Source organism: Haliotis rufescens, unplaced genomic scaffold, assembly GCF_023055435.1.
Source record: "Haliotis rufescens isolate VD_foot unplaced genomic scaffold, xgHalRufe1.0.p SCAF_10, whole genome shotgun sequence".
Classification (NCBI taxonomy): Eukaryota; Metazoa; Mollusca; class Gastropoda; order Lepetellida; family Haliotidae; genus Haliotis; species Haliotis rufescens.
In genome coordinates, this window is record NW_025963780.1 from 11,219,650 (window position 1) to 11,238,282 (window position 18,633).

General features: G+C 40.1%; 1 protein-coding gene across 1 annotated transcript in view; it reads left to right on the plus strand.

Moving 5' to 3' along the window:
• Nucleotides 1-848: 848 nt before the first annotated feature.
• LOC124145314 overlaps nucleotides 849-18,633 on the plus strand; it is a 32,223-nt gene continuing 14,438 nt past the window's right edge. Inside the window, exon 1 of the mRNA XM_046515030.2 lies at nucleotides 849-996. Coding sequence (XP_046370986.1) covers nucleotides 933-996 — 64 coding nt within the window. The 5' untranslated portion in view covers nucleotides 849-932. The remainder of the gene's footprint in view (nucleotides 997-18,633) is intronic.

Here is an 18,633-nt window from a genome sequence, read left to right on the forward strand (position 1 = left end):
TTATATTGGTCGAAGCGGTATGAAACCCAACTCACTCATTTACTCACTGAAACTCAACTCACTGTAGCCTTAGACAATTTTGCATCTTGGTTGGTTTTCAAGTAGGCAATGAATATCATATTGCCATGATTATTAGCAATTCATCTTTTACTGTTAATGTCCACCTCATGAAATCTCTTGGTCACAGAGCTGCATACTGTCACGTTGTCAGCAGCTCAACAGTTCCTCCATCAAGTCATCATTGGATGTTTCGTGATTTTGTGTCGTGTTACATCAACATTTCAATGTATTTTACTTATTAAATGCAGCAGCATGTGTATGACAGCAACATTTTGTTACTATATGTATCGTTAGCATCATGTTCGCATTTCTTTGCCGAATGTGATGTGGTGAATAGTGTACCATTTACAAATATACAAATACATGTGAGTCGTTGTGAGAACAATGGTTATTCAGTGAATAAAAGCGACAAAACCTTTTCCGTATTCAATTGAAACCTGTGCTTAAAACAGAGTGGATGGTACGATTCCGACTTCATCTTGAGCATAAAAGCCTAACCACATCATGATTTTTACTTTGACCATGTTACAGTGTTGATGGAGCTCTTTACTGCTTATTGTGTCATCGTAGTATCTGTCAAGAAACTTTGTGATCCAAGCTAGGACTTATCAACTGTAACGCGTTTCTTCCTGCTTAGTGCAAGGCGATGTTGAGATTAACACGTCAGTTGATATTGGTTGAAGCCAACCCCTACTGACCACCTCCTCTGCCTACCTGTTGGCGAAATAATGCTGTATGTGTAGGAGGGGCACGAGGGAGGGGCCACTCACCACACACTTTTGCTGATTTAAATCGATTGCTCCGGTCTTTTGTGCGAGTGGAGACATAGGCTGCTGCAGGCGAGGAGAGTCGACCAAACGAGACACGGGGACATGGACAACCTAGCTACCATCATCAAGGCATTCTCCTTACTCGTCATAGTTGCTGGCACTTTAGGTAAGTAGAAGGGAAGCTTTTGATAGTCCTATATGTCATGTATGAGATTTCTTCATTTTCAATATTGGTCTCGTTAAATGCAAACGGATTCTTTCAAATTCTCATACCGATTTATGAAACATAAAAGGCATACTTATCAATATTGTTTTATTACTCTTATTAACTGTATCGGAAGTAGAGTTATTTTCTGAAAATACCAGAATATATAAAAATCGTTGTTGAATAGTTTTACATCTGTATTTTCAATTGATGAATGGAATCAACATGTAGAATTATTGTGTGGCGACAACGTTGATGTTGAAGAATAAGTAACACCCATATCTAGTTTTGTTTCATGTCGTCAATATCGATCCTTTGCCAATGTATAGGAACATGTATTTTATTTCCCCCTTTGGAAAAAAGCTTTGTTAAATATGTCCCAATGAGAAGCTCTCATCGATAGGCAGTTCAACTGCTTGCTGTAAACTGTACAATTAGTTACCAGTCCCATACGCATAAAACGATTATTTGTCACACATACCTACTTTTCAAAGCTATAGTTACATTCAAATGTTTCGGACTGTTTATCTGACAGCGAAGGTTTATTTATACTGAAAATGCCCAAGAGCTGCATGGCAAGTTTAAAAGCTAAGACTTCCGTTGGGATTACCGCTTATCACTGTTTAATGCATAATCGATACTAAATTTAAGTTAAGTGTCTCTATGTCGTTGTTAATAGCTTCACTTTGGTGGGAGCTTCATGCTCGATTGTGGATAGATATGATATAATTATAAGCAGAGATCTGTCTCCATATCTCTCAGTTTGTTTCAACTAATTGCTTGAGTACTACACAAAGTTGCTGGAAAATCTAACCAACTTGCAATGACATACAGTAAGCTTACCAAAAGCTCAAAATGTCTACACAATTGCGTGTAACGTTTATGGACTTGCATGAATGTCATCAAAATGAATCAGAGAATAAGATGCGGGTACATGTAAAGGTTTTACACGTTCATATGGAGAATAAGACATAGGCATATTTTAAGAGGGTTTCATTCCTTCATATTTTGAATAACAATTTCGCTAATCATTACCATTTTAACTCCGTTTAAACCGGCTGGTTCATAGCAGTCGTTCCATTGTTTTCCTTGTTATCGTAGAGCTCATAGCAATGCTACGTCATATGAAACATAAGGATGACGTCATCCGTTGTTTTACGACGTCAAAAAGTATTTAATGTCAGTCTAACAATTGACTAATTGAGCTGCTGTTTCTTCTTGAGACTAGGAAACCTGGTGAATTAATATTGAAAGTTTATCGCCAAGGCTTGGAATTCATAACATTAATTCACTCGTGACAGATAATCAGTAATTTCTCATTGCTCGTAGGATACCCTCTAAATGTTAAACGTGTTCATTCGTAGATAGATGGAATATGATGTAAGTTTTTGTTCAACATCATATAGGTATGGGAGCAGATACTTGTAAAATATGGACGTATGTCGGCACTATGCAATTACATTCATGGACTTTTGTTGTTTATATGTTTTAAATGGATAATTACTGCGATAGTCTTTGAGTTTAATAATATATTCCTTATAATATGAACATTTTCACATTGTAAGGAAGTGGTAAATAAAATGCATTTAATAATCGGTCTGAAAACAAACCATAGCCCCAAGCCAAATGCCGCAAGTCAAGAGGTTCGAATCACGTATCTGTTTTTTTCATAATTTAGATTTTTGTAATTAATAGCACAGCGTAGGATTGAATAGACAATTTCTTTTGAAATCAGGTTTTTACTGTAGGATGAATGTCTGGGAAACAATAGACTTTGGCCCTGTACACACACACACTTTCACGCCAATATATCACGACGAGAAGGTAAAACAGCATCGTGACAAAAAATTGCAATTTAAAAGAGATTAAGACCATTTAATTGACTAAGTACCAAGCGGGAAAATGTCGTACATTTATTCAGTAATTTGAAGTCACGATTCCGAACCACGGGTAAGGTGGGGAATGATTTTGGTTATATCCTTGCAGGTCGTTTACACTGGTTTAGATCCCGTGCGAGAAACAGCTGTCCATTCATATCAAGAAATGCTCTTAGGATTTCGGTGTGCGACCACTTGAACAAATTCCGAAAACTAAGTGCAGGTTATATGTTTGGATAATCACAGGGGTCTCCAGAAATGGGCTTAACACATGGTAACCATGGGGGGGGGGGGGGTTGATCAAGGCCTTCGTCGTGATGAGCGAACGTTTTTACCACAAGGGTACCACATATTCCCTGTACATTGAAAAGAGGCCATGGTTGTTCCAAGCCACTCGGAGGCAAGCTCAGAGCCATGTGTGACATGTGAGTAAGCACACGAACACAGCAGTGTTTAAACGACTGTAATATTAAACTTACTACTACTGCCAGGTTTGCTGAGGTTGGCGTCCCTTTGAGTGACCGTCGGTTCTGGAATGACCGTCGGTAAAAACCGAGTGTCGACCGTGATAATCTTATATATGAGAAGGTGAACATTCAATCGCATAGACATGACATGAGACATTGTTTTGTTTGCGACATTTGAATACTCAAGCGGACTGTTTTAAAGGCATTATTTATGAAAGTTTTTTCACGAGTCTTATAACATGACGAGCACTTACGGTAAAATAGTATATGCCAGTCACAATATTGCCATCTATTTGGAATAGTGTTTCACTTATGATTCTGAGTTTAGAAAATGTTTTAAGCAGCTGTCAAGTTGCTTCATGAATCCCTATCCTCGATGTGTATTCAGCGTTAATCCTGGTGTCTATGAACAAGGCAAAAATTATCTTCACCTTTTACCAGGTCAATATTCACTAACTAGGGAATCAAACATGTATCTCACGTACAGAAGGCCCATGCAGAAACACTGTGAAAAAATAGGGGTTGTTTAGGTCACCATTGGGCCATGCTTCTTGTTACAGTTGACTCAGTGGGATCAGGTAGAAACAATGCGCGATGAGTGAGTGAGTGAGTATGGCTTTACGCCGCTTTTAGCAATATTCCAGCAATATCACGGCGGGGGACACCAGAAATGGGCTTCACACATTGTACCCATGTCGGGAATCGAACCCGGGTCTTCGGCGTGACGAGCGAACGCTTTAACCACTAGGCTAACCGACCGCCCCCAATGCGCGATGAGGCTGATGGTGTGTTAGTCACTGGGTTACAAGTAGGTATGATGGGTTGGATGTTTAATGTCACATTGCCCAAAGAATATTTTATTTATTCAGTGGAAACAGTGCAGGAGCACTTGCAGCTGACACCTACAGATATAACTGACATATTGTCAAAAGCTGTGTAAACCCCAAATCACCCACTCATTCTAGCTTACTGAGAATGTATTAATCTGGAAACTGTAATTCAAGCCGTTCTGTTTGGATTAAAATTTTATGCTTATCGTCCTGATCTATTCTTATTTCAAGGCTGTTCTCCGGAATAGACTATTTACTGGCATGTTAGAAATTATTGACGGGTCTCATGCAGATACGCGCTCATGAACACTGGGACAGGCGTCCTCAAAGGTCGTACATCTGTACATAATTTCCTTCTAGAGAATGTGGTGAAATAAGTTTGATGACGTTGACTTCGTTGGCGCTGTTATACAAATCAATATCCTGGTACTATGTACATATGTACTACATGTAGTATGCGAGGTGGGAAAGAGCGACACTTATTTTCATTTTCGAACCAAGGTTACATATGTTGGGGACCCGATGCCTCGAATTATTATGCTTGAAGCACGGAAGTATATAGCAGGTGGTGGTGGTTAAAGACGCAAATCTCGAGCCCATTGGTTAAGGTGACGATAAGGTGAAGTCAGAAGGCGCCAGCAAAGTGATGACCATGTATTGTAGGGGCGATGTAGTTTACGTCGTCCACTGATCACGACCAGCCTGTGTTGATATTTGTCTCAGTGTTGGGCTGCAGTTTTGTTTCTGTTTAACCACAAGCCGCACTCAGCAATATTCCAGCAATATGACGGCGGTCAGTAAATAATCGAGTCTGGATCTGACAATCCAGTGATTGACAACATTAGCATCGATCCACGCAGTTCCAACCAAGTCAGCGTGCCTGACCACCCCATCCCGTTAGTCGCCTCTTACGACAAGCATAGTCGCCTTTTATGGCAAGCATGGGTTGCTGAAGATCTTTTCTACCCCAGATCTTCACGGGTCGAATCTATCAGTATTAAACTTGATGATATAGAACATTCTCTAAGTATTGTAACAACATTTTGATTTGCTAAATACTTAAATGCAAGTCTTTTTTCACCACCATTGTAACCTGACACGAATATGTTGCGGACACATCCTCATAACAGTTTGTTTCCTTAGTTACAATATATTCAGTTTGTTCAATGTTCTTTTATCGATTACTTATTGACATACCTTGATACTGGTGATAATCTGTGTAGAATTTCAATATTGTCCATGAAGAAGATCTTATATCATCATATATTGCAGCGTGTGCCAGCAGTGAGAAACGTGTTTAGCTACAGTTCACGATGGTCAGAGGGACAAGTGAAGGGAAGCTGGCTAGCTAGTGGTTGGTTTGGACTATACCAAATACTAAATGCCGTTGGCAGAGGAAATATCTTATTAGATAATTCACAAACTTATATTTGGAATTGTGGTTCATTAATCCATATTTGTAATCAATAATGGTAACTAACTATGAGGGAGATATGGAAATATTTGCGAAATACGTTCGGATGTTTTTGGAGCCCTGCACCCTCCTGTGGTTGAAGCAAGACCGACGCATGTCATCGTATCCCAATTGCATGGATCCATGCTCTTGATATCAATCACTGGATTGTCTAGTCCATACTCGATTACATACAGATCAACGTCATAAAGCTGGAATATTGAGCGGCGTTAAACAACAAACACACAAACAAATAATATCTGTTTGAATAATTCTAATTACTTTAATTGTATTCTAATGTTTCTGAGAGCATAAGTATATCTGTACGTAAAATGCCTCGCGGCTGTATGTCAAGTTTGATAGCCAAGACTTCAGTAGGGATTACAGCTTATCACTGTTTAATGCATAATTGATACTCAATTTAAGTCACGTGTCTCTATTGTCGTAGTTAATAGCTTCACTTTAGTGGGAGCTTCATGTTCGATTGTAGATAGAAATGATATAGGCATAGAGCTATATCTATGTATCTCAATGTACCGAGACGTCTCAACTAATTGCTTTAGTACTTCGCAAAGTTGCTGGAAAATCTGAATGTCATGAATGTCATCAAAGTTAATCAGAGCATAAGATGCGGGTATATGTAAGGGTTTTATACGTTCATATGGAGAATAAGCCACAGGCATATATTAAAGAGGATTTTATTCCTTCATATTTAGAATAATATTTTCACTGATCATCACCATTTTTTTACTTCGTGCAAACTGGCTAGTTCATAGCAGTCGTTCCGTTGTGTTCATTGTTAGCAAAGAGCCCATAACAATGTTACGTCATGAGGATGACGTCATCCGTTCTTTTATGACGTCACAAACGATTTGACGTCACTTTAACAATTGACAAATTGAGCTGCTGTTGCAACTGAGAGCAGGAAACATTGTGAATTAATATTAAAAGTTTATCGCCAAGGCTTGGAATTCACAACATTAATTCACTCTTGATAGATAATCCGTAATTAATCCGAGCCGACAGATTTTCCTACTCCCCTGAAATGCATTGTGGCTTTACTCCAGTTTCTTCACGTTAGGAACCATACACCGCGCGCTCGTCTCACCATAGTAATGAAACGTCTACAACCAGCTTCACTTTTCATTTGCCTTCCACATCAAGCTTACACGTGATATAGCTGCTATTCAAGGCAGCATTAAACCCAGCTCATTCACAAGCAACTGAGCTGATTTTGGGCTACTTTCTTATCTGTAAGACTGACGAGTAAAGATCAAAATAGACTTGTGATTTGCAACGAATAGAGAGTATCCTCATACCCAATTTGTTTGAGTACAACGTATATTACGCAAGCACTTTGGTGTGGCTCTATTACTGACTTTCCATACATACCATAGCAGATGGCCCCATCTATTCATCAAATTGTTATGGACCAAGCCACTTTAATCCCTGGTTCAACGATTAACTATTTCCCAGTGGAACATCACAGCTGGTGGACGTCTGAACTTGATTTAATATTGCACGTTGACTTAGTTTGTAGCCCCATGCATAAATATTGGTTTCCAGTTATCATGCATCCCGATAGTTAAAAAAAGCAGATGCCCACAGATCATAGGAACTTTAAAGTCGATATGACAAATATGGTTAATCGCAGCCTAGCGCTCCGCCATATCACATGATCACCTCACGTGATGGAATTAATTTGTGTACATTGTGATCGGTTTTGGTTTTGCATTGTCGTAAAATAAAGGAATAGTCGGACGATAACACTATTAATACACTAAATGCCAGCACTGGTGTCACATCTCACATAGAAATAAATAATTACACCGCCAGACGATCCAGGACAATATCACCATGACCTTATCCGCAATGTGGTTCCTTGGTATGGATAGCTGTATAGTCTGTTTATGTGCCGGTTTCTTGGTATGGATAGGTGTATGGTCTGTTGTTGTAGAGGTTCATTGGTATCCCTCCCAAATAAAGGTGATACGCCGTGATATAACTGATATACTGTTAAAAGAGACTTTAAACCAAATTAACTTACTCAATCGATCAAGAATGCCAATGGGCGAAACATGAGCCAAAGCCACGAGTGTATGAAATGGATAGAGCGCAGTATGTACTAGTAGGGCGAAATGGTTTCATAGCAGGATAACTAAGGTCAAATGAACATTTATAATTGTCAATTCTCAAACAATGTTATTATAGTGCTCGGCGTCACAAAGCAAACCTCCCACACACAACGCCACATCGAGGTGTTCATTTACATATTTTGCAACTTCATATTATACAAGTATGAGTTAAACTAAAAACTTCACTCCTTGATGTCTGACTGTCCCAGTGCTACCTCCTTATTAGTCATGCTTATCAACAATTGTATCGTTAAAGCCCTAGGGGTGTAAAGAACTAAATAAGATTGTCAAATAAAAAGATAGATATCGTCCTCCGAGAGACCCAAACAGAATGTTCCATTTGGTAACGTCAGTTCGCGGAATGAACAAACGTTGAAACAGGATGTTTGAATACAGTAACCCTGTTCAATAATAATGTAAGACACAGAGCAATTATAGCTAAACAACCTCAAGTCTTCCAGCGTGAGTAAGTTTATGACTGAAAAATCATCACGTGATCGCTTGGATACTGGATAGTTATTTCGCTGAACAAATGCTTCCCATTAATATGTATTAACTTACTTCTGTCACTCAGTATACGTAGTATATGTGTCCCTTTTCCTTTGACAATCACCCTTTAATTAAAAAGACGAATCAATGCAATTATTGTTGTGGGTGTTTTTTCTCATCGAACCATGAATATAGATGACTGTTGTATAAACTAACGTGATTCCTTGGTAAAGACGTTTTGCTTCAAGATTTGGGAGAACTATTGCATGTAAGTTTACACAAGTTTGCTGTGTCACTGCGTCTGCAAATAGTCATGTCTGTGCCCGGGTAAGAAGTGATTTTAAGTCCTCGAGCAATGATAGTCGCCGTCGAGGTAAAAGGACATACACTTCGGCAGGTCAAACATTGCGACCACCCATCCTCCTGTGGGCCTGTAGAACACCCGTAGGACTGACAGACATGCATTATGTTGGCCTGTAGATCACCTGTGGACATCACAGACATGCTTTCTGTTGGCCAGTACATCATCTGTAGACGTTACAGACATGTCTCATGTTGCCTGTAGACTATATGTAGACGGAACCTACACACCTTCTGTTTGCCAGTACATCATATGTAGACTTGACAGACACGCCTTATGTTGGCCAGAACATCATCTGTAGACGTGACAGACATGCCTTATGTTGGCCAGTACATCATCTTCTTTAGACGTGACAGACACGCATTATGTTGGCCTGTAGATCATATGTAGACGTGACAGACACGTCTTAATTGGCCAGTAATCATCTGTAGACGTGACAGACATGCCTTATGTTGGCCAGTAGATCATCTGTAGACGTGACAGAAATGCCTTATGTTGGCCAGTAGATCATATGTAGAAGTGACAGACACGTCTTAATTGGCCAGTTATCATATGTAGACGTGGCAGTCATGCCTTCTGTTGGCCAGTACATCATCTGTAGACGTTACAGACATGCCTTCTGTTAGCCAGTACATCATCTGTAGACGTGACAGACATGCCTTATGTTGGCCGGTACAACATCTGTAGACGTGACAGACACGTCTTATGTTGGCCAGTAAAACATCTGTAGACGTGACAGACATGCCTTATGTTGGCCAGTACAACATCTGTAGACGTGACAGACATGCCTTATGTTGGCCGGTACAGCATCTGTAGACGTGACACACATACCTTATATTGGCCGGTATAACATCTGTAGACGTGACACACACGCCTTATGTTGGCCAGTAGATCATCTGTAGACGTGGCAGTCATGCCTTCTGTTGGTTTGTAAAAAGGTGTTAATTGCTCAATGGATTAATAAAATTATTATTTACGTCCATTTTATCAGTGGTAGATGTGATAGGCATACCTACGAGTACTGGCTTACATGACAGCTTATATTTTCTAAGCATATATACTGTATACAGGCTTAAAGATAAATGTAAACTCTACAGATAGCTAATTGGCTTGTACATAAATTTAATATCCCTGATCGTTGCCTGTTGTCAGCTGTAGTATACATACTTTAGTAGAGTCTATATCACCGAACGACATGGTAGATGCACGTGGAATAACATTGCTCGCATATTTCAACCACAGTTATTGGTATGTACACACTTCGGGTAGGCTAATTCCAATCTGTATTTCAGCTAAAGGCGTGAATCGAGAAAATCCAGAAAATTCACGACAGTAGTGTGTGTCAGTAAACAGCCTCCAATATCTTATAAATTCATAAATGTTCGTCACTGATGTATCATATGACATTACTTTCTGACAAAGACGATGAAAAGTTAATTGGAAGAAATTCATTTCAAATTATATGTATATAAAGTATCAGCATTATTATTATGGCTGAAACCATAGCCCACAGAAGCAAGAACCATCGACACTGCTCATTAGCTTCCCACGGGGAAAAGTTGAAAACAATGTGCCTTTAAAGACATTACACGTCTTTTCACTGAATTGAAAGATATGAGACATAACAATCTGACAAAAAGCCAAAAAGTATTTCGAAACTTTTTGGATTATATTCAGCTATTAGATTAATCTTTTAATATAAATGCCAGCTGTAATAGTGGCTATTTGGCCCGTCGTCAGTGGCACCTATCAGGTTTTGTTTTGTAAAGGGATGTGGAACTTTATTTTTAATTTCACAATACTGATATCATAATAAGAGACGAATGATAAGTTGTGAAATACTGATAGAGGAGACTTCTATTTTTGTACCGACGCGAGTGGCCGGATCAGTATAATTTTGTTGCTGAAGTATATTTCTCCTATTTCAATTCTGCTTCTGGTAATGCTTATATATCTATCGATGTTGTAATGGTACACGTGTCATATCTTCTGTATCCGACACCCTTACTTACGTCACTGGCACGTTTTGACTATTTGTACACCATATGGACTTTTGAGTGTAAAACATGTGTGGGTCTACAGTTTACTGTTGCCTTGATTCACCTGATCTAACATCGTTTAATAATTGCCAAATAGACACTTTCCTTCCACTGATTTAACCACCTGAGCTAGAAATAAAAGAGACCAGTGAGACCGCCTCATCTGTTTCATTTTTAGATATATGCATAAAGGAGTGAGAGAGTGAGTTGGGTTTAACGCCGCTTTTAACAGTATTCCAGTCATATCATGGCGTGTCAGCTTAATGTGGGAGGAAAGCCCGAAGTGATGCAGGTGAAACTCACGAGCACGGGTATGGTGCTGACAAACCTAGAAACATAATTGGGGCGAACCGGGATTCGTACCCACAATCATAGGTTTCTGGCGTGCCTAAGGGACGCAACTCTGCACAGCGATTCGCGGCGCCTTAGACGACTGGGCCACCCGTGCCCCCTGCATAAAGGATCAGAATGATAAAAGACTGTATGACAATAAGTATGACTTAAACTTTTCAATAGTCATCTTTCGCTTTGTGTCGAGCAACTATTACAGCAGCTCCATCCTTTTGTGTCTGCACGTCACAACTTTTGAGCATTTCAAAGAGCGTCTTATGACTCTTGATCAACAGTTGTTTGATCAGGGTCACATAGATGGAATATTGCTGAGTGCGGCGTTAAACAACAAACCAACCAACCAACAACCGTGAGTCGCGTCTTAGGTCAAGCACAGTCGCCTGTTATGACAAGCATGGATTGCTGAAGACCAATTATTACCCGGATCCTCATGGGTTTATATGATCAAGTAAAAAAGGCTCTTGTTCGATGTTCTATAACAATAACTGTTCTTCACCTATGAAAAGAAAACACCAATGAATTTCGTTTTTCAAAATAGATAAAAAAAACAGGTAAGTATTAAAGATAACTTTCCAATAATTAATGGTAGCAGATGCTCACTCCATTATCAGCGCAATTCCGTCGAAATGGGCTTATTTGAAAACAGAGAACTGAATACATCCATGCACTAATGATAGGATTTGGAAGGATTTTGCCATTACATGGGACAAAAACGTTTTTTGTTTGAGATATACATTGTAACCCACCGCAAAACAGAATTCCTTATTCTAATACATCTTATCGAATTAAGTCAAGTGTGTTTAAATTACCCGCATATCAGTATCAAATTGTTACGTTAGTTATTAACTCAAAAGTTTAACCTCATAATTGGTTTTACTTGAAAAGTAACTCTTAAACAAAAAAAACTCACAAATGGAGGAACAATTGTCACAAACTGAATAAGACACGCATGGTGTTGGCAAGTAATATTATGATTCCTACAAAATCTTTCGCAATAAGATCGCAGACAGGAATATATTGGACAGGTTCATCCTCAGACAGTGCAGCCTTCTGTTTGCTCATCATTGGTCCTTTTGAAGATCCTGATTCGTTGTGTGGCCTGAAATGCCACTACACTTCCTTCCCGGAGCACTAAACTGTATATCTAGATCACTGATAGTCGTTTTCCACGTATGTAATGGCACTTTATGTAATTGCAGTAAAATATCGGACCGCAACTGGATCATTTAAATGCCTTATAAACCAACGAACAGAACTCATATATAAAGGCCGAGGTCATGTCACGTTCTTCCAGCTTCTCTTTGTCTGTTAAATGGTTCGAAACAATAGCCGCATTACCAGCAGTGACTTTAAAAGCTACACCTTCCTTAGCGTGAAGAGGTGTAAGGTTTAATATTTTGTAAGGTAATTGACCTGGAAAGGTGGGAAGTTTGAAAAAGAATTGAATTTAATATTTAATGAATATTGTTACTGACACCAGAACCTCATCACAGTCCACACAACTTTGTAGAGATAAAGGTGAAAAAACCCCAAAGATAATCGTTTAACTGGGAAATGACATTGCAACACTCACCAGAAAGATTAATACGCTTTGCTATGCATGGTCCGATAATCTATACACACCATTAAAAACAAATAAGGTTTTCTGCAGTGCTATTAAAAGGCCTTTTACAAGAAATTATAAGAAATGTGACAGGCGATAGCGAACCTGTTCATATTACACGCGTCCATTACCAGATATCGGGACATTTAGGATAAAGATGGCGTCGTATTACATATGAATTATAGAAAAAATATAATTGTAATTATACCGTTCCTTGGCATTCAAAACTGATCCAATTACAGAATTAAGAATTTAATTGTGAAAAATAAGGAGTGTAGTTGTTTCGTGTATTGACAGAGGAGAGCATTCTAAAAGGTCCAGATGCTATACGTTCACAAACAGTACCAAGGCGATATCCATTAAATGATAATAGTAAAACACTTTTGAATCTTATCCCGGGTCGCTATCTTTTTTGTTTCAAATGAACCAATCTTGTATTGAGTAATTGACTGAAACAAGAGATTGAAATCTGAATCATATCAAAATATCATTCAGAACAGAAATATAAAAATAATAAATCATATCCAAATCAAGCACTTCACGGATAATTCCGATCGGAGTTAAGGTTTTTAATCCTCAAAACCAATGTATAGAGTTATTGAATTCCAATGTGTAAAGCGAAGTGTAACTCGAAATGTTAAAATGTGGACTGAATAGATTTCATTGTATTTCTAAAGGTGGTCATTGCTCATTTGATTATGTCAACCCCCCCTTGTATAGCTATCGCCACTCGCTACATTGGGTTAGGTGGGGTGAGGTGAAATGGGGTTTAAAGTCGCGTCCTAGATTATTGCACTTATGTAGGGACATGCATGCACATGTGTATGTGTGGTTGCTTGTACTGGTCAGGTTTCATGCTAGCTCACTGAGATAACATGTTTTGCATGAATACCCCACTAACACTGACTCCGAACCAACAAGTCCTTGCTTTAGCCCCTGAATGCCAAGCGACAGACAGGGTAACAACAATTACTATCTTTTAACGTCTTTTGGTATGACGCGGCCGGGAATCGAATCCCCGGCCTTCCGCTCTCCGGGCGGAAGCTCTACCGCTAGACCACGGAGACAGTCCACTGCATTGGGAATCTGAGACTTGTTTAGCTGAGAGCCAGCTAAATTAGCTGTAATCACCTAAATACGTTTATTCAGCGGGACGCTGAAATATGTCAAAAATGAAAATCAGTTGTCATTTGCGCGTTTTTGTTGTTGTTGAGTGTTACGTAAAATTGACAACTGGGTGATGCCAGTTAATCTCTGCAGACAAAAATCGGGGAATGGAGGGGTTGGATAAGTTCGTTCCCACGGAGGGATTAGTTGAAGGAGGATGTAGCACTGAAGAAAGTGTTAGTCAGTCACAGAAATGACTTAACTGCATTAAATACAAAGGTTTTTCTTGTTGGTCGTTCTTTTCAGACACTTACATACACTTTTGATGTTCTCAGAGCAAGTCTTTGAAGGAAACAATTATCTGGACTAAGCTGATTTTGTCACAATTCTTGTGATCACTGATCTTTTTATCACATACAATTTCATTTCATAATTTGCATAATATATTTATTTTAAGATAATATTATTGCATAGGCTTTATTCCATCTCTTTGTCGGCTTCTTTTTCTTTTTTTTGGTGACATATCACACACTGGTATATGCAGCACCCGCCTTTCTCAGGTCACGTTAGCCTATACATCCAGGGGGCATCTGAATACATGACACTTTTTTCCATGGATATCAAATTCTTTTATTCTTTTTACGACGATTTAGAGCTACTTCTTTCTCCCTCATTAGGTGAATGCCTAGTAAGTGCATAGAGTACTAAATATATACTATTTTAAGGATTAATGTACAAAGATAACAATATAATGACGAAGCCGATGGGGTAGGATTAAGCTAACATTATAATGACAAAGTCAATGAGATTTACTGGAGATTAAGTAACTGAAAGGCCATTGTGACACAAACAATAAGGTAATCTAGATCTCCATTGGCTGGCTTCTTTCTTTTGATTTCAACGCTTTCTTGCAGTTTCTTCTTTTTCCAATGCATGATGTTGGCATGGAGTATCTTGGTGTCTGTTCCAGATGTGATACTTGATGCTGAATAAACCATCAAGGTCTAGATGTCCGCGATGCAAGCGTTAAAATCAACTTTGGTGCTTTGACTTCTTCGTTTTTTAATTATCTTCTTTCCAAACACCCCTGTGTTTGTATTTCAAACGATGACTATTATTCAAACAACATCTTGCCGAATGTAGCCCAATCCGTGATATCTGGATCATCCATTCCAACCATATCCACGTAGTCCAGGTAATATCTGGATCATCCATTCCAACCATATCCACGTAGTCCAGATAATATCTGGATCATCCAACCCAACCATATCCACGTAGTCCAGGTAATATCTGGATCATCCATTCCAATCATATCCACGTAGTCCAGGTAATATCTGGATCATCCATTCAAACCATATCCACGTAGTCCAGGTAATATCTGGATCATCCATTCAAACCATATCCACGTAGTCCAGGCTCGCCGATACTATCCGTATACGTATTTGAATTAAATCTGTTCTAGCTGTGAAAGAGAAATATGACGCTTTGTATCTGATTCCTCTACACATATATTCAGCTGGTATTTCATCCCCTTTACACTGTATCGTTTGTTTCGGAAGTTATATCACATATCACATAAGACTTTCAAAACAAATCGCTATCACTGTGCAGACGTACACAATATGTAGTTTAGCATAATTACTACATGTTGTATATGAAACCCAAATAAAATAAAACCAAAATCACGTATGTGTTCATGCAAGAAATGTAAGTGTAATTTTGTATATAAGACCCGATTAGAATAGGGAATCGATGTCACAGTTGCTGCTATGACGGACAAACAGGAAAGAAAGCTCTCTGTGACCTTACTGATGACGGGGCATCTTGCATATATGGTCACCTTGTATGCACGACCACCTTGTATGTACGGACACCTTGTATGTACGGCAACTTGTATGCACGACCACCTTGTATGTACGGTCACCTTGCATGTACGGTCACCTTGCATGTACGGTCACCTTGCATGTACGGTCACCTTGCATGTACGGTCACCTTGCATGTACGGTCACCTTGTATGTACGGTCACTTTGCATGTACGGTCACCTTGCATATACGGCCACCTTGTATGTGCGGTCACTTTGCATGTACGGTCACCTTGCATATACGGCCACCTTGTATGTGCGGTCACTTTGCATGTACGGTCACCTTGCATATACGGTCACCTTGTATGTGCGGTCACTTTGCATGTACGGTCACCTTGCATGTACGGCCACCTTGTATGTACGGTCACCTTGTATGTACGACCACCTTGTATGTACGGACACCTTGCATGTACAGTCACCTTGTATGTACGGCCACCTTGTATGTACGGACACCTTGCATATATGGTCACCTTGTATGTACAGCCACCTTGTATGTACGGCCACCTTGTATGTACGGACACCTTGCATGTACGGTCACCTTGTATGTACGGTCATCTTGTATGCACGATCATCTTGTATGCACGATCATACTTGCCTGATTTATTCTAAAGTGTAGCTGATCGTTTTCTCACTGAAACAACCGGTATGCTAAGTCGGGGAATAGGTTCTTTTACACATAGTGAAGGATGGTCATCCAGTCATGTGTTAAGAAACTGGATTCTCGACTTAACTCAAATATCACTTAAACTAAGTTTGTATCTGAGGTGCGTGACATTGCAACGCACACACTTACAGCGTGCACTATTACTAAACTAAGCGGCAAAAGAAAGTATAGGTTGGCAATTCGTAACTTTCCTAAAAACAGCGATAACTAGTGGAAAGTGGGTATTGGGAATATGATTGCCCAGGAACAGGTACCAAAAAAACACCTCACCCGATCGCGCCACCTTTGACGGCGCTCGTGCGGTGACAAAAAATGGTGAAACAGGTTTCCCACCTATGGCATAAAATCCACGTGCATGTTAGCTGTATCAATGCGTTCGTCTGCAGGGTATAACCACACGTGATGAAAGCACACAAAATAAATGAGAGAGAGAGAGAGAGAGAGAGAGAGAGAGAAGAGAGAGAGAGAGAGAGAGAGAGAGAGAGAGAGAGAGAGAGAGAGAGAGAGAGAGAGAGAGAGAGAGAGAGAGCCATCGGTATGGCCAAAATGGGGGCAACATAGGTCCAAATTGTCAGAAGGTTTGGATGTACACCATTGACAGTAGCCAGGCTGATTCAACGGTACAGGCAGACAGGGAGGACACAGGACAGGCCTAGAACCGGACAACCCCGAGTGACAACATCACTGGAAGACGGTCAGATACGGCTCATTCACTTGCGAAAAAGATTCGTAACGGCGACGGCGACGGCAGCATCAGCGTTGGGACATCCCATTAGCCACCGTACAGTACTACGACGACTTCGTGCTGCTCGAATCCGAGCGTATCGTCCTTTCTGAGGAATGGTACTGGCTGCTCAACATCGACGCCTGAGACTGCTATGGGCGGGGCAGGTTCGACGCTGGCAAGTGAGAAATTGGCGTCGAGTGCTGTTTACTGATGAAAGTCAGTTTAACTTGTTTTGAAATAATGGCAGAGAACGAGTTTATCGACGCAGAGGGGAACGTTTGGCTCCGGCGTGTATTCGAGAGGTCCATCCATTCGACGGAGAAGGTGTCATGGTGTGGGGCGGTATTTGTGGAGATAAGAAAACTGATTTGGTGATTCTAAAGGGAAACCTGAACGCTGTGCAGTACAGAGACCAAGTGTTGCAGCCAGTTGTGCTTCCGTTCTTACAAAACCAACAGCAGGGGACATTGTTTCAACACAACAATGCCAGGCCCCATACTGCAAGACTGACTGACTGAACTTTCTTAACCAGCAGAACGTTGACGTTTTGCCCTGGCCTGCCCATTCACCTAATATGAGTCCTATTGAACATCTGTGGGACCATCGTGACAGACAGATTAGAGCACGCCATCAGCCTCCCGTCAACAGACAAGAAGAAGGCCCTGAGAGACAAGTGGCAACGGTTACCAGTCCAAGTCATCAGAAGACTGCCGTCATCGATGAGGCGGCGTATCACAACATGCATTGAGGCAGCTGGAGGTCATACACGCTATTGAAGGCAACTGTGTCGACAATGAATGTTTGTGTCTTACAAGTTTTTGGTGACATTTCAGACAACTTTTGAAAATGAAATTTCTTACCCCACCATTGTTTACCTTGAGCTTACATTACCTGTGATTGCACAATTTCATTCAAACTGTTGGTGATCAACCATTTGTTACCCCTCCCTAGATTATATTATAATTCACAACATTATTTTTTATCGATCATGGAACTCGACCTATACTTTCTTTTGCCGCCCAGTTTATAACGCAAGTCAGGAGTAAATGTAAAGGTTGATGGGATTTTGTAAAGGTTGATGGGGTTAACGTAGCGTAAACATGCTTGTTCAGCTGTCGAAATGGACATTGACACATATTGCGTAGGTAGCTGCAACACTAAAATATCTCCATCAGAGTGAGCAAAAGTACTTAGTCAACAACTGTAAATCTCACTTTTCATCTTGAAAAGATCTTAATCGTAAAGTGGTAGCCTAGTGGTTCCAGTGTTCGCTACAAACGCTGAAGAACCGGCTTCGAGTCACCACATGGATACAATATGTGAAGTCAATTTCGGGATGCCGCCGCGATATTGATGAACCCAACGCATGCATTCACTTTATTGTAAAGACTCTTAACCTTCGCGAATAGTGGCCTGCCGTTTATGTTGCAACTTATCCAATGTCTGGGTGTGGGTTTGCCACCAGTCCGACATGCGTGCTTCCTGAACAAGATGTGACAGATACTTGTCCGATGCTAACGTAAGATGTCATACGTTAGTCCGGAGATTACTGATTCATGCTATCTGTCTGTGTGGGGAAGCGTCTATCTGGGGGTGGATTTGGATTTGATTGCTGTGTCACATACTGAAAACC